The sequence below is a fragment of the Sinocyclocheilus anshuiensis genome, unplaced genomic scaffold (genome assembly GCF_001515605.1).
Source record: "Sinocyclocheilus anshuiensis isolate Anshui unplaced genomic scaffold, SAMN03320099.WGS_v1.1 scaffold1184, whole genome shotgun sequence".
Lineage (NCBI taxonomy): Eukaryota > Metazoa > Chordata > Actinopteri > Cypriniformes > Cyprinidae > Sinocyclocheilus > Sinocyclocheilus anshuiensis.
In genome coordinates, this window is record NW_015547647.1 from 177,082 (window position 1) to 195,375 (window position 18,294).

The 18,294-nt window shown below is 34.5% G+C and overlaps 1 protein-coding gene across 4 annotated transcripts in view; it reads right to left on the minus strand.

The window, feature by feature from the left end:
* LOC107701941 (high affinity cAMP-specific and IBMX-insensitive 3',5'-cyclic phosphodiesterase 8B-like) overlaps positions 1–18,294 on the minus strand; it is a 62,049-nt gene that overhangs the window by 1,654 nt on the left and 42,101 nt on the right. For 3 of the 4 annotated variants that reach the window (XM_016504096.1, XM_016504095.1, XM_016504097.1), the window contains exons 11-22: positions 16,895–16,946; positions 14,287–14,364; positions 13,767–13,843; positions 12,133–12,297; positions 9,268–9,325; positions 6,134–6,263; positions 5,960–6,029; positions 5,558–5,686; positions 4,217–4,434; positions 3,997–4,135; positions 3,758–3,925; positions 2,144–2,273 (exon numbers count right to left, since the gene is read on the minus strand). In XM_016504096.1, the coding sequence (XP_016359582.1) occupies positions 2,144–2,273; positions 3,758–3,925; positions 3,997–4,135; positions 4,217–4,434; positions 5,558–5,686; positions 5,960–6,029; positions 6,134–6,263; positions 9,268–9,325; positions 12,133–12,297; positions 13,767–13,843; positions 14,287–14,364; positions 16,895–16,946 (1,414 nt within the window). Of the gene's footprint in view, positions 1–2,143; positions 2,274–3,757; positions 3,926–3,996; positions 4,136–4,216; positions 4,435–5,557; positions 5,757–5,959; positions 6,030–6,133; positions 6,264–9,267; positions 9,326–12,132; positions 12,298–13,766; positions 13,844–14,286; positions 14,365–16,894; positions 16,947–18,294 lie in introns of all 4 variants that reach the window. The other variant, XM_016504098.1, reaches the window with a different exon arrangement.

Below are 18,294 nucleotides of genomic sequence, written 5' to 3' on the forward strand. Positions count from 1 at the left end.
CACACACACACACTCACACACGCAGCTCCTCTATGATGAACTGACCTGATCGTGACCTTGGGAACTAAATCTGCGGAGAGCTCAAGAGATTCTGCTTCACTGCATCCTGACCTCAGACTACGGAAATCAAAGACACACACACACAGATGCACATTCTTTCTCTCTCTCATATACACATGCACACTAACCCCCTGCCCCTCTCCACCATTTTTAAAGTTTCCGTGACATCACGGCTGTTGTGAGTTGACAGTAAGCAGGTTTATTCTCTGGGGTTTGGCTCAGTGGGAAACACAGAACCTAAAGTTTCCAAAGCTCGCCACAATCAGCTCAACCTCTGGATAACATTATCACAACCTCTCAGCAACCAACTAATACACCCCCCGTTCTCAACCCCTCCGGTCCAACATCTTCTGCAGCTAATGGACCATTTCACCAGATGAGTCAAAAGATGCCTGGGAAAGTATTCTCTCTCTCTCTCTGTCTCTCTCTCAAACACAGACACGCATACAAAACACTTCCTCATTATTGTGTACCAGAATTGTCATTTTCTACTCAGTGTTTGGTGATTTTTTTTTCTGGATTTGTTGTACAGCTGAGTGAAATATTTCAGATTTATTTTATATTCACAACGATTGTGGCAATATAAAAATCATCATAAATATTGCAGCAATCTAATAAACCAGTTCAAAATAATTTCTGCAAACATGAGAGTAATGTATGATTTGCAAATAGACCTTGTCTGTCTTTTGAGTGTGCTTGTTTTTAATTCAGTTGCCTGTGAGGAAGGCATATTCTATTTGAAATAAATATTAACTGAAATAAAATATAAAAAAAAAATTCAACTTGATTTATTTCAGCTAGTTTCCAAGGAAACATGTCTTATTTAGTTTTACTTGATGTATTAAAATAACTATAACCGAAATAAAAAATAAACAGAAATAAAAATAACTATATATACTAGGGATGGGAAGATTCACAGATTTGCACCGGTGCATCGGCATAAAAGTTAAAATGCATCAATTTAAAAGGTGTGCATCGGCTACAAGTTGGCATTTGTATCGCGATGCATCGTTTCTAACATATTTGCATCGGTAAAAAACGATTTATACAAAAATAACTCGTGGATGCGCAATACTTTTATTATTTAGAAAGTGACCAATATTTTATATGTAGATTGATTTCTCCTCTCTGAACTGTTTCTCAAGCGTGTTCTCTCATCACTGGTGCTGCTGCATGAATCTGACGAATCACAACACTACGGAGACCTGAGGCCTGTTTCATAAAAGATGCTAAGACAAGCGGGGATTAATGTCCAAAACCTTAGTGAAATAACCTAACAAATCAATCGGGGCTGAAGCGGTTCCATAAACGACTATTTAAGTTCGCGCAATCTCACTAATTTGTGCACGCTTACTCTCAAGCAGCCCTTAATGTCGATCATGGATCAAATCAATCCACCACGGCAAACAGTGAATACATTTGTGCTGTTTAATGCATTTGAGACGTTGTGTTTTCCTCAGTGCATAACTGACATGTCACAGGTATATTCTGCATCTATAAATGTTAGAAAGTCACCAAATCATTTCACAATGAGTCAGACTAACTTTTGGCAAACTTGTTTAATGAAACAGGCCTCGAGGCATTAGAAGTGATCATATTTTTTCCATTGCATCGTATTGCATTGTGTTGAATCGAATCGAATCGAAATCGGATCGCACTGCATCGTAATAGGGGTGAATCGTATCCCATCACATACGTAGCTGCTTCATATATATCTTTAATGTGTCGCATCGTTGGCTATGCATCGAGATGTGTATCGCATCGGCCTCAGTTATGGAGATGCACATCCCTAATATATACATATTTAAATAAGAAATAACACATACAACAAAATTACTTAAACTTAAAATTTAAATGAAAGCAGAAAATATAAGGATAAAAACGTCCAAAATATTAATAAAAACCATAATAGAATCTCAATGACACTAAAATAACACTGCTCTGAGGTTGAAAGCAAATGTCAAAACATAAATACTGAGATAACAAATATATCAAAACTTTGTCAAAAAGGCTGCAAAAATCGAGAAATAATTTTTGAATGGCACAACCTGTGTATTGCATTTGTAAGTGTGTGTATATTTACCATCCCAGGCATCAAACATGTCCGTGATGAAATAGTCGATAAATGAGATCTGGGATTTAGGAATGCTGCAGGTATTCTGATCAAACACTGGCATGACAACCGGCAAACCTTGTCTTTTCTCCTCGTCAGTCTAGGGAAAGAAGGAGATCGCAAATACAGAAAGCAAATGACTGGAGAGTGGAGATATGTTATTGTAAAACATGTATATCATTCTAATATCAATACTAGTGTGGGATTACAAATTTAAGAATCTGTTTTAAATATGCTGATCCTATGTTCTGACATAGCATCACATGAAAAACTAAGGTGAAGTACATTGTATTTAGCATTTAAGGTAAATTACATCAGACAAATGATTATCTTAAGCAAAGTGTAGCAAAAGGTTCCTGTCTGTTCCTGTTCTCCTATTGTTAGTAAAATGAACCAGATTACTGAGACGATCACCTTTTGTTTGTAATGGCTCTTGGTGCCTCTGTCCCAGTCTTTGAGTAGTTATGCTGATTGGAATAGTACTGTCAGACTGATTGGATTAGCACCTATGCATTTGAATGACACTGTTATGCTGATGAGATCAGGGATGGAGAAATTCCGGTAACGGGCTGATTCCTGTATTGCATTTGCATGCTTTGTTTAGATTGTCTCCACCTCTATGTATCCCTCCCCCTTGAAAGGTATAAACTCTACTGTGCTGAGCTATAGTCAGACTTGGATGACTGCAGCGACGCTCGAGTCCTCAATAAAGAGTGACTTCTGTATGAAACATATCCCAACGTCTCCTGGTCTCTGCTTCAACGAGGAAAAAGTTTCCAACACTAGCGACTGACCAATTTTATCGACCATTATTTGGGCATTTTGAGATTAACAGCATCGGTCAAGAACTATGGCAATTTAACTGGCTTTTTCAATAGATAATGCATGCAATAGATAATTTCTGTTTCAAACATTTTAGAGTGAACATTAATAGTAATTTCTTAATATTTCCTTAAAGATATAAAAAAATAACATTAAATATTAATCATTTTATATATTAATAAATTATAATTTTAATTTCAGCACATGTATTTTGAATTTAAATAGCCGTTGACTATTAATTTTTGTATAGTATATAAAAAATAAAATGTAATAAATACATATATAATAATTCTATTTTTTCATCAAAATACAATTACAAAATAAAATGATCTTAACTCATTTCTCCTGGTCCAATCAAATCTTGACGGATAATTGGGATAATCAAGTACTACATATTATACTATAGAAATACTCTATTTCACTTGGAAATACAATATCTTACGAAAGTTAAAACACAATAAAAATTTGAAAGACACTGTAACACTTTCTTTTAAGGACCAGTTCTCACTATTAACTAGTAGCTTATTAGCATGCATATTACTAGCATATTGGTTGTTTATTAGTACTTATTAGGAACATATTAATGCCTTATTCTGCATGTCCATATTCTAGATCACCTGACCCAATACCTAAACATAACAACTACCTTACTAACTATTAATAAGCAGCAAATCAGGAGTTTATTGAGGGAAAACGGTTCCCTAATCTAAAGTGCTACCAAAGACACTGCAAGCATGTGCATAAGGGAACATGGGTTTTTACCTGAGCAAAGTACTCCTCTGAAATGCGACCAGCCCATTCGATGCAGAGCTCCAGAGGCCTGCAGGGATTGGCCACATCGGCACATTTAATCAGCATCCGTTTAATCAACAGACGATTCTCAGGAGAGTTGCGAATACTGGCCTGACCCTCACAATCACTGCCTTCACTCTGTAAAATGCAGATCGGCACTGGTTAGACTGTACTCATACAGTATGGAAACACAGTAATGTGTGTCTTACATTGGAGCTCGTCTCCTCAATGGCACTCATGGGTTTGTTGATGCTGTTTACGAACTTGTTGACGTGTTCGAAGTGTCGCGTCATTTCTGTCGCCAACACCATGTCTATTATGGCCTGCCGTAGGGTCCGAAACTGAGTCCTGAATATTGAGAGGTTGAGGGAGTTTAGTACTGGATCAGTGTGAGTCATATGAAACGTATGATTAAGTTGACACTGATACCTTTCCATGTTTTTGAAGATGTTGCATTTGCTGTCTCGTACAGTAAGCTGGAACGCTAGAGCGGCGTGGTGACTCTCCAGGACAGCTGTGTCGTTGTACAGAATGGCCAGATCACTGCCTGCATTGCACAGGAATGAGTTGGTGCGGCCCGGGTGATCAACGTCATGGACGGTTGCTGCCAGTAGCGCTGCTACTTCATCCAACTGGTCAAGACTGCCCTGCAAACACAGCACAGATACCGTAGGTAAGTTTTATAAGTAACCCAAAATTGTTTAGGTCAGCTCAATATTAGTGACTAACCGATTTATCTGCAAATATTTGGCCCTTTTGAGATTAACAGCATCTGTCAATAACTGTGGCAACTTAATTTGTTTTATGACTAGATAATGCACAATGAGTGATTTTTGAATAAATATTACTATTAAATATTACTAATTAATGTATCTTTTTGTCTTTTGAGTGTTCTTGTTTTTATTTTATTTTATTTTTCAAAAGAGTTTGTTTGCATCATCTTTTAAAAATGAACAAATGTACAACAAAAACATTGGGTGGCATTTTACATTTCTTGAGTAAAATATTTAATACTAGTATCTTAATATGTATAAAAAATTCACTAAAATATTTTAACGTCAATTTATAGTAAATATTATGATATTACTATTAAATATAATAAATTCATGTTAAATAGCAATATTAAAATATAATTTTAATTTCAGAACTTTATATGTTTTGAATTTGAATAATTATTGAATATATATATATAATATTTCTTAAAATATATATTTATAAAATGTATAATTTAAATGTATAAATATATAATATATAAAACGTATAATTTAAAATATGAGTCAATAACCATTCAATATAATTCAATATAATTCAGAATGAATCATTATGATAAAATTCTGATTCAATCCAGTTTTTATTTTATTTGGCTATGGTCAACTATAACAGTATAGCATAACTTTATTATTATATGTAATTTACAGAATTATATTAGGAATAATACATTTATGTATAATGAAATTATTTTAAAATAATTACAATTTTATTTTAATTAAAATTACATTTTATATTAATTGAATATTTAATTTAATTTAATAAAACATTCATTTATTTAGAAATGTATAACAATGTAAAAAAATACTCTTGAATAATTGATTGAGCATTGAAACTCAGGTCTGATGAATGGTGAATGAAATAAGTCTCAATAAATCATCAATTAAAACACTTGGTTGTTCTAGAAGGCTCTCCTTACCTTAGGCCAATGTTTTAATTTTTGGATGAAAGTATAAATTGAGACATTTCTATTTCTGTATTCTGATTGGTTGTCAGGGTTACCTTGACTCGGTCCTTGCGCAGGAAGTAGGCTGTGGCGTGCAGAACGTCTGCGGCGTGTGTTGAGTTGTGGTAGGAGTTGGATGCGTGGTAATTAGCCTCGATCACCTGCAGCCACGAGCGCAACGTGGCCTCTGTGCAGTTCAGGAACTCACACACGCCAAAAGCAGAGAAGATCTTCAGCCCCAGGTATGAGAGCGGCCTGCGAACACACACACACACACACACACACACACACACACTATAACAATCAGAACTTTTCCCATTAAAAACTAGTTTTACACAAAGAAAAGTCTCGCTTTCTGGTACCTCTTGTGAGTAGCTGCTTCCAGCTCCAGGATATTGAATTCCCAGCATTCCTCCTCGTCGAGCAGCTCTGCGATGGAGGACGGGATGTCGTTTAGCCTCTGTGCAGTTCAGGAACTCACACACGCCAAAAGCAGAGAAGATCTTCAGCCCCAGGTATGAGAGCGGCCTGCGAACACACACACACACACACACACACACACACACACAATAGCACTCAGAACTTTTCCCATTACAATAAGTTTACACAAAAAAAGTCTCGCTTTCTGGTACCTCTTGTGAGTAGCTGCTTCCAGCTCCAGGATACTGAATTCCCAGCATTCCTCCTCGTCGAGCAGCTCTGCGATGGAGGACGGGATGTCGTTTAACGGGACAGGCACTGGCAGGTGACTCTGACTCATATCTGAAGGTCAAATGGGTGATGGCCAAACATTCAATGTTAAGATCGAACATGGTAGAAAGGCACAAAAACATTTCAGATACTTTAAACTAGTGTTAATTATATACTATTATAGTTTTTAATAATATTTTGAATTAGCTTTCATTTTTATATTTTCAGTTTTCATTTTAATTTTGCTTTATTTTTTATATTTTCAGTATTTTTTTTTAGTAATTTTGTTATTTACTTTTGCCATTTATTCATCTTTGTTTTTTTTTGTTTAAAAAAAAATTTATTTAGGTTTAATTTATTGCATTTCAGTTTTAATTTTAGTAAAATTTTTTGTAATTTTGTTATTTAGTTTTGTCATTTATTAATCTGTCTTTTATATATTATTGAGGTTTCATTTATTTTTTATTTCAGTTCTAGATTCTTCAGTTTAATTTCAGTGGTCCGTGTACGTTTTGATCATTTCATCTCCTATTTGGAATATAATAACGAGAAATGCAAAAACGGCTCTTTTATTCGTTTTTCCGTTTAGTTTAACAAACGGAAAATGAGATTTTGGCTCGATTTCTCATTTTTCGTTTGGGGTTTAAAAATCGGTTTATGGCTTCAGTATTTAATTCGCACGTGTGGGCGGCGCTGAAATGCTCCTTTCATCTGATTGGTCGAATCGCTCCGCCTTCAGTACGGCCTTTTCATTCTTTCAGGCAGAATAAGAGTCAGTACGAGTGCGGCACTATAATGTCTGAAACCACCACTCACTGTTAATTACGCATAATATTTTAATCAGATTTTGCTGGGCACATAATTCGTGCTGCTGCGACTTGCAAGTGACCCCTTTAATGCGAGTTACAGTATGCTGACAGATTATTTCTAGGTAGCCTATTAGTATTGTATGAATATTGTCCCATTGATAAATACAGTGCAAATAGTTCCGTCTCTTTGGATAAAAGTGAAGTGGAAATAACAATCAATAATAGACTGAACAGTTCCATGATGATAATGTGTCCGTAACATTTACCTCTTTTCTAACTGGTCGGACTTGCCTTCCCAAAAAATCCTATTGAAGTCCTTAATACTTAATGTCCACTAGAGGGGGTGACAGAATTAAAAAAAATTAAGCCTACTTTTTTCCTGTTTACATCAGTTTAAATAACAAATAAATACATGAATTTCATGTGTACTGCCATGAATATGCCATATCTGTGTACAAGAACAAGCATCTATCAATCTATGAAAACCTTGAATGCAAACATTAATGCCAAACTACATCTTAAAGAACAATTTTAAAATAGTGTTCTGCTCTCCAATATACTCACAAACACACTGAAAAAAATGTTTCATTCATCAAATTAAAAAAATTGAGGGTAATGATTCAGGTAATGAAACATTTTTTTCAGTGAGGCCCGTTGTGCGGTCGTTGGCATTATGCACGAAAAACATCGATAACGCATTCTGAACATTACTGTAAAATTAGCTGGTTTAAAAATGCGGGTTGTTCATTGCACAGTTAAAGTTATTCGATCCAGACACCTCCCGGTGCTATGCGTATTGGAATTTTGTAATCCCAATCACAGATTATGAACAGATATTTTAGTCTACACATCAAGCATAGAGTACATTCCAATTGGGTTGTTGGTTTTTTATCTTTTATGGGAAAGTTCTATAGACATAACGATTTTTTTATACTGTACAAACTGTACATTCTATTCCCTAACCCTAATGTAACCCTGTTATGGGTAATGTTTCTATACCTAAACCTACCAATAAGAGAAGATGACCAAAAAAATCTCCCCACATAACGTATTCTTGAAAAATCCAGACGAGACGAGACTGGTAAATGTTATTATCATGGAACTGTTCAGTCTATTATTGATTTTTATTTCCACTTCACTTTTATCCAAAGAGACGGAACTATTTGCACTGTATTTATCAATGGGACAATATTCATACAATACTAATAGGCTACCTAGAAATAATCTGTCAGCATACTGTAACTCGCATTAAAGGGGTCACTTGCAAGTCGCAGCAGCACGAATTATGTGCCCAGCAAAATCTGATTAAAATATTATGTGTAATTAACAGTGAGTGGTGGTTTCAGACATTATAGTGCCGCACTCGTACTGACTCTTATTCTGCCTGAAAGAATGAAAAGGCCGTACTGAAGGCGGAGCGATTCGACCAATCAAATGAAAGGAGCATTTCAGCACCGCCCACACGTGCGAATGAAATACTGAAGCCATAAACCGATTTTTAAACCCCAAACGAAAAATGAGAAATCGAGCCAAAATCTCATTTTCCGTTTGTTAAACTAAACGGAAAAACGAATAAACGAGCCATTTTTCCATTTCTCGTTATTATATTCCAAATAGGAGATGAAATGATCAAAACGTACATGGACCTTCAGTTTTAAGATTTTCAGATTTCATTTTTAGTTTAATTTTTAGTCATTTTGTTATGTATTTTTGTCATTTATTAGTTTTACTTTTTATATTAAATTTGGGTTCATTTATTTTTAGTTTTCATTTTAATTTTAGTTTGATTAAAAAAAAATCATTATGTACTTTTGTCATTTATTAGTTTTTATTATGCTATAGTTTATTTCATAATTATTAATAATTATTTAATCATTTTAGTGCTTTGATTAAACTTATTTTAGTCAGCTGCCAAAGCAACATTTCTAATTCTCATTTAATAAAGTAATTTTATTTCAGCTTTATTTATAATAATTTTAGTTTTATTTACAGACAATAACACTGCTTTAAATAGCTTTGAGTGTTACTCTAAATCCCTCACTGTAACTTTTCATTTTCGCTGTTAGACATTTTCTTGTCATTATGTGCATAATTAAGTTATAAGTAATTAGTGCCTTTTATATTTTAAATGATATCCTGTAATACTAAATAATACATAAGTTATAACCAAGAAGGTAAATAGGCTGAAATAGTTTATTCAAAGTTAGTTTACAACATTTCATCCAATCTGTATTATATTAATAATCATTTTCAGGGCTAGAACTTACTGTGTAATGCACTTTTGGAGAAGACATACTCATTCCCAGAGAGCCTTCTGAGTCCGTCCTGAAATGAAGAAAAATATACATCAATATATCTGACTGAAATGAAAGAGAAAAAGGCTTGAGGAAGCCAAAATATAATTTCCAGCCAACATAATCATAACAACACATTTAAGCACAGCACTACCACGCTACCCATAACTCACTCACGCTTGCATGCTCGTATGAGAAAAGCCATTTATCAGGCCTGGAGGATATTAAACACACAGAAAACAGATCCAGATTCAAAGAGACTCATCCAGTAGTTAAAACAAACTCTGTCTGAGATGTTGCAGGCGTACGATTATAGAACTGTACATGTAATATGACACACACACACACACACACATCCCGTCTGTAATGATCACAGGCCACAGCTGCACTATCTCAACTCGGATATTTCACTGTGTAATTGACCTCTGACCTCTCCCTCAAAAGGTCACCCACCAAAAAGCTAATTTGAACACTTGAGATTTGTGCATCGCACCCGCTTGACCTTTATTTAACGGAGAAAAATGACATTATGAAAGGAAGTGGCCTGAATCTGGCTTGTAGTTATTTAGCATTTGAATGTTTCAGAACTACACCACCGTTCATAAGTCTGCTCACCAAGTTTGCATTTATTTGATCAAAAATACAGTAAAAACAGCTATGAGAAATATTGTGAAATATTTTTATTATCTAAAAGAACTGTTTTTCTACTTAAATATATTTTAAAATGCAATTTATTCCAGCGATGCAAAGCTGAATTTTCAGCATCATTACTCCAGTCATCAGTGTCACATGATCCTTCAGAAATCATTCTAATATGCTGATTTGACACTCAAGAAACATTTCTGATTATCAATGTTTAAATAAGTTGTGCTGCTTAATATTTTTGTGGAAACCGTGATACATTTTTTTCAAGATTCTTTGGTGAATCGAAAGTTCAAAACTACAGCATTTTTGAAACAGAAATCATTTGTTGTTGTAAATGTCTTTACTGTCACGTTTGATCAATTTAATGCATCCTTGCTGACTAAAAGTATTAATTTATTTACGAAAAAAAAAAAAATATTACTGACCCTAAACTTGATCAACTGCCTCAAATGAATATTCCAGATTAAATAAAACGTATTCCAATTTACAGCATCTTGTTGAGTCAAATGTTGTTGATCACGAGATAAATGTTAATATTTAATATATACCTGTGTGTAAACAAGAATAAAAATCATGTTTACAGTAATAACCTTAAAACAAAAGTAAAAATAATGTAAACGAAAACTTAAAAATATATAAAAGCATTTATCTATCACACTTATTACAATTTACCAGTTAATCAGTTCTGAAAACTGATATAAACAAAAAAAAAATCAAAATATTTAACATCATTCTCAATTAATAGTTCATAAAACATACCTAAAATAATCATAAAAGAACTAGCAAAATGTTGTTTAAAATAGTTTTATCTCATGTACAGAATGTCAACTTTCCATACTTTGGATAATTTCCATAATTTTCCATGACTTTTCCAGTTGTTTATGATTAGGCTTTTTTCTACTTCACATAATTTCTAAAAATAAATACTTCTGAACTGATAATAATAAGAAATGTCAACATTATGTTAATTTCTGTGACTTTTTTACTGGCCTAAATCGTTTGAGATTCCCTGATATTCCCAAGTTTTCCAGCATGGTGGGAACCCTGCCAACTAAATCTCCTAAGTCATGTCCACAGCCAAGAAGTAAACCCTGTTAAAACTTCTTGGTATTTGTATCCAGCTATATCAGGAAGCTGATCATTAGAGCTTCACTGTTCAGCAACCACTGCATCGCTGCGCATTGGCAAACTGCTCAACTTTGCTGCATCACCAAAAGTCTCTGTGACTCTCAAATGAATGACTTCTGTTCTGTGTGTCTGTGTGAACGCTCCTTTAGTCTAACAACTATTTTCTGGTTTAAAAGTGGACCACTTTCAAAGGGGGAGATGCAGAGATGGCAGACAGCGAGAGCGCTGTGTAAACAAGCGTCGTCACAGACTGCTGGCTAACTGTGAAACAGCCTGTGCCAGGCAGCATGGAGCTCAATGTATCTGTGCCAAGAAAACAAGAGCAGTCACATCTACTGACTGACACTGACATGCAGTCACACGCTGCATATAAGATGATGAATTTCCCCCGTAATGATGATTCTCTGCTGAAAAAAATCGTGTCTAGGTTTGTTTGTGTACAGGAAATCAATTTGTGAAATTTCCCATCGGTTTAATATTGTATTGTACTGTTTATAATGTTTTTGACTGCATGTGTTCGAAGAGTATTTTAAGGCTATTTCTGTGCATCATGTGGGTGTAAGATGACTTGTAGTCCTTTGTGTCATTTAGTTCCAAACAGGAGTCATATGAAGGATTTTCTTGCTCTTTTGAAATACAAATATAAAATAAAATAAAACAAACAAATAAATAAAAAAATTACATAAAAATAAAATAAAATAAAATATAGGGCTGGTAATAAAGTAAAATTAATAGGATTAGGGTTAAAAATAAAATAAAGGGATATTAATAAAGTATAATGAATAGGGTTAGCAACAAAAAAATAAAAAAATTAAATACAAACCAAAAAATATAGGGTTAATAATAAAATAACATTTATTAAATTATGGTTAAAAATAAAATAAAGGGATATTAATAAAGTATAATGAATAGGGTTAGCAACAAAATAAATAAATAAATAAAATTCAAACCAAAAAAAATATAGGGTTAATAATAAAATAAAATGTATTAAATTATGGTTAAAAATAAAATAAAACTAAAATAAAATAAACACCTTTAAGAATAAAAAGTGAATGCTTGACTTACACTCATGAGCCCCCCCACCAGGTCATTGGTGTGAGGATCGTCCTCTTTTGAGGCCAGTTGGGGTGAGTAGAGTTCGGTGGTCCGCAGAATCTCCAGAACACGATCCAGAGCTTCCGCTACTGTCACAGGACTGCTCTCCTGCGCTGCATTAATGATATTTATCACCTACAAAGACAACGAAATACATGCAGAACAAAAACAGAGGGTGAGAGAAAACAACAAACCACTACTCAAAGGTTTAGATCCATAAATATCTCTGTACTGTAGTAAAGAATTTTCCCCTCTGACGTCTGTTTTGCTTCCATGGTCACAAACAAATTCTCATTCACGACCGAGTTCAGCGCGTCTCAGGGTTGTGTGCCATACAGAACTGAATTGAGAACACCTTTTACATTCCAATTCAATTCTCAAATTTGAACTGAATTAGAATTGAGGTAGCAGACAGGATCCAAAATTGCATTTGCATTTCAAATTAATCCAAGAATCAAAGTCTGTAAAAACTGAATGTTAGTTTTGTTAGACGGCAGAACTATGTATGGATGGATGGATAGAATGACAGAATGATAGAATGGATTGATGGATGGATGGATAGATGGACAGAACAACAGAGAGATAGAATGATAGGACGATGGATAAATGGATGGATGGATGGATGGACAGAATGATAGAACGATGGATAGATGGACAGAACAACAGAGAGATAGAATGATAGAACGATAGATGAATGGATGGATGGATGGATGGACAGAACGATAGAACAATGATGGATGGATGGATGAATGGACAGATAGAACTATAGAATGATAGAACGATAAATAGATAGATAGGTAGATGATAGATAGATAGATTAACACTTAAATTAACACAGAAGAATTTCTGTGAATTACAATTCAGTAAATCCCCCTTCCTGTCATTCAAGCTCAAACTGAACTTCCTGTAGGATGTGGCCGTTTCACAGCTTTTTGTTTGCTATGGTTTTTGATGTACTGCCAGAGATTGCATCACTATTGGGTGATGAGAGGGTTTGTATTACCTACTATTGGAGAAAGCATAACAATCAACTTGGATCACGTGTGCCTTAATAACCAATCACATTACAGCCTTGACGTCACTGAATTTCAGTCAGAGTTGTGCGACACTCAATCGCCATTTACGGATCCCATAGGAATGAATGAGAAATTCCGTATGCTGAATCCCACCTGTCACAAAAAGTCAGTAACTTCTTTCATAAAACGGCATTTTTTTTGGGGGTAAACTCTAAAAATAGTTCAATCCAAAAGTATTGTTTAGTGTAAAACATGTTGGAGATTAGCCAATAGGCTGTCGATTCATTAAATAATAAGCTGTTTCCTCAAATAAGCTGTTTATTCAGCGTAGTGAAGCCTCTCCTCCATTGACGTCCATTCAAACAAAACGGCCTCTGGTCTCCTTTCCTGCGTACTGCAAAAGCGGAAGCGTTAGCTTTAGCAGTTACGCTTTTTTGGCTAAAGGTTGCAGGCTTGCCTTCCAGTGGCTTTGGTACTGATTTTTGACAGCTGATTCTGTTTTGATCTGTATTGAATCAGGTGGTTATAATGGTTCATATAGGTTTATGTTTTTTTTGTCTTCAGGTGTGTATAATAACGCAGGCGTACCTTAGTGATCGGAGCCTCAATAGTCATGGAGTGGATTCTGGCCATAGAGGAATATCTGCGGTTCTGTAGACTGGGAGCTGAAAGAGAGAAAGGAGAAGAGCTCTTTAAATAGCTCTGTCTGCGTCAGAGTGCACTGAGACTGTGGGTGTGCCGATGTCATCAACGCTGGCCACGTCACAAAAAGCCCCACTTACACACACACACACACACACACACACACACACACACACACACACACACACACACACACACACACACACACTGTTTTGAAGCAAAGAGAGGGGAAAACATGACTAGCGTTGGGAAAAGACAGACAGACCGATAGACACAAACACATGTACACGTATACGCACACACACACACACACCACACACCACACACACACACTCAAGTGCACACATTAACACAAATCTCTTTACTGCTCTGTTTCTCTTCATAATTACTTCTGAACTGATAAAGGGATTCTCTTTCACTTGTTTCTTCTGGTGTATTGTGTTGAAACATCCTCTCTTTCTCTTACCATCGCTGCTGTGAGAGCTGATGGATCTGATGTCCACAGACTCTTTCCTCCGGTCCTTGCGACGCAAGGAATTGCATTCTGGATAAGGACAAAAAAGGAATGAGTGCAGCAAGTGCGCACAAACACACACACACATGTTGGTTTTTATGGTTTATGAGGACTCTCCATAAGCGTAATGGTTTTTATACTGTTCAAACCGTATTTTCTATTGCCCTACACCTACCCTACCCCTAAACCTACCCCTCAACTTGGATCACGTGTGCCTTAATAACCAATCACATTACAGCCTTGACGTCACTGAATTTCAGTCAGAGTTGTGCGACACTCAATCGCCATTTACGGATCCCATAGGAATGAATGAGAAATTCCGTATGCTGAATCCCACCTGTCACAAAAAGTCAGTAACTTCTTTCATAAAACGGCATTTTTTTTGGGGGTAAACTCTAAAAATAGTTCAATCCAAAAGTATTGTTTAGTGTAAAACATGTTGGAGATTAGCCAATAGGCTGTCGATTCATTAAATAATAAGCTGTTTCCTCAAATAAGCTGTTTATTCAGCGTAGTGAAGCCTCTCCTCCATTGACGTCCATTCAAACAAAACGGCCTCTGGTCTCCTTTCCTGCGTACTGCAAAAGCGGAAGCGTTAGCTTTAGCAGTTACGCTTTTTTGGCTAAAGGTTGCAGGCTTGCCTTCCAGTGGCTTTGGTACTGATTTTTGACAGCTGATTCTGTTTTGATCTGTATTGAATCAGGTGGTTATAATGGTTCATATAGGTTTATGTTTTTTTTGTCTTCAGGTGTGTATAATAACGCAGGCGTACCTTAGTGATCGGAGCCTCAATAGTCATGGAGTGGATTCTGGCCATAGAGGAATATCTGCGGTTCTGTAGACTGGGAGCTGAAAGAGAGAAAGGAGAAGAGCTCTTTAAATAGCTCTGTCTGCGTCAGAGTGCACTGAGACTGTGGGTGTGCCGATGTCATCAACGCTGGCCACGTCACAAAAAGCCCCACTTACACACACACACACACACACACACACACACACACACACACACACACACACACACACACACACACACACATAACTGCATTCATCATCTCTTATCTGAACACAGCCAACCAGCACCATTATTTTCACCTGCATCATCATCATCATCATCATTATGATCATCACAAGCACTGCAGTGATTTCATGCAGCAGACAAAAATGAGCGAGACAAAACCATACACTATCTTTTCCTTTTTCACTATAATAAAAAAGACTAGATGCTCTAATTTGTTAAAATAAAGATAATTACATTTATTATTAACTATAATATCTTATATTTTAAATGGCGATTTATATTAATGCTATACATTTAAATGTTATTAAACATTAAATTATTTACATTTAAATTATTTAAAATTTAAATGATTAAAAAATAATTAAATATATTTATACTAATATAAGTCAATACTTGACACTAATTTCAATATCATTGCAAAAAAATGCTAATGAACAAATTCCTTTATTTAAAAAATGAAACATTAATACATTAAATATTTTCAATATTAAATATAATATTGAAATACAATAATTAAATTATTAAATGTAATAAAATATAAACATAATATTTATATATACTAAAGGGTTAGTGGTTGCACAAACCATTAGTTAATTATATTACTTATTATTAATTAAAATATAATTTTTTTATTCACTATAATCTTTTATAGTTAGTTATTTATAAATTGATTTATATTCATTTTATATATTATTATTTTTTTTAATTAAATGGTTTAAATCAACAATTGTATTAGGAAAACTGTTTCATTAATTAGTGGCACTAATATTTTCTTGGATAAATTTACTTAATTTTATTTCTGTTTTCGGTTTCTTTTTAATGCAGTATGAAAGACAGACAAATTGATTTCTATTAATTTTATACATTCAAATTTTGTTTAAGAACAACAGTTAACAGTCTCTCTTTTCCATTTTATACATTTTTTTTTTTTATGTAGTACAAACAAAGCAGCACAAATGATGTGAAATGGTAAACACTGTTACTTAGGGCTGGGTATCGTTCAAAATTTTTCGATATCGATACCGATACTGATAAATTCGCGGTGCACCGCTGACAAGAAACGTCTCCGCGTGTCTGCAATGTGTGTGCGTCTGTGAGAGAGACTGGAAGAAAGAAAGCATGATTTCCGTAGCCTACATAAAAAAGGTGGAAGACATGGAAATAGTTTGTCATTTTTTACCCTATTGTTTGTTATATTTATTTGCTAAATGCTTATTGTGTCATGTCACATATGCACATGCACGCAAATATATTGGCAAGCAAATTATTATGGCTAATTTTAACAGTTTGACACTCAAATGTCCCAGGGTGCATTGCAGCCATCTGTCTATTCTGCACCATGATCTATCTCTCTATTTTTCCCTCTGCTTCTCAATGCAGCATTGACCTGTGCATTTCCATCCACATTTTTGTGCGCTTCACAGCATGTTACAAAAAAACTAATCTATAAAGAGCCATTATGGGTTACAGTATGCTAATTAAGCAACAGTGCAACACAGACAGTAAACAAACAAACTGTTAAGGACAGACGGTCTGGTGTTGTACCTGATTGTGAGTGTTCACCACAGCATTTTTCTTCTTTACTCAACTTATGAACCTGCAAACACAGATTTCTGATCAGCTCTCTCACACACACACACACACACACACACACACACACACACACACACACACACACAGATCTCCAATCGTTTAAACCTCTCACTGATCTCAGTGTAAACTTTCTGGCAACAACATAACTATGACAAATGTGCAAATGAAATCAGGTGTCAGATGAATATTAGAGGGTGATTATGTTTTGTGTGGAATACAGCGGGGAAGCATACAGAGTTTACTAATCCCAGGCAGTCCACAAAATGCTTGGCTTTTGAAATATCGGTCAGATGTCCCTTTCCTGTCTAAGTGGGTGGTTCTTGGAAAGAATCGGCTACAATATGCCACGAATTTGTCACAATACCAAAATTGTAGCAGTTCATACAGATACAAGTCGATACTTGATACTAATTTCAATGCCGTCACAAAAACAAAATCCTTTATTTAAAAAGTGAAATATTAATATCAGTATCAATACATTAAACATTATAAACCTTAAATATATTATTTAAATACAGTAATTATTAAGTGTAATGAAATATAATATTTATACTAATAAATGTCAATATTTGATACTAATTCCAATACCATCACAAAAACAAAAATTCTACTGAATAAATTCCTTTATGTAAAAAAGTGATATAGTAATATAAATACATTACATTTTAAAAATATTTAATGTAATATTACATTTAATTAATTACATAATTAAATGCTATTAAATATAAATATAATCTTTATATAAAATATTATATATACAATACAATTTACAAAGTTTGAAGTCAGTAAGCATTTTATTTGAAAGAAATTAATACTTTTATTCAGCAATGACACATTAAAGTAATTAAAAGTGACAATAAAGATGTTTAAAGATTAAAGATTTGTATTTCAAATGCTGTTTTTTGGAACTTTCTATTAATTAAAGAATCCTGAAAAAAAAGGTTTCCACAAAAATAATAATAAGCATATTAGAATGATTTCTGAAGGATCATGTGATACTGAAATTTTAAAATATATTTAAATGTATTTGTCATCAAATAAATGCAGGCTTGGCGAGCAGAAGAGACTTACCGACCCCAAACTTTTGAAAGGTGTTGTAAATCTAAGTACTCATAAATACTTTCACTTTTCAGACATATGTGACCCTGGACCACAAAACCAGTCATAAGGGTCAATTTTTTTAAATTGCGATTTTAAATTTAAAGTTAAGCTTTCCATTAATGTATGGTTTGTTAGGATAGGACAATATTTGGCCGCTTGCTAAAAATATACCCAAGCGACATAAAGGAACACGCCACTATTTTTGAAAATAGGCTCATTTTCCAACTCCCCTAGAGTTAAACAGTTGAGTT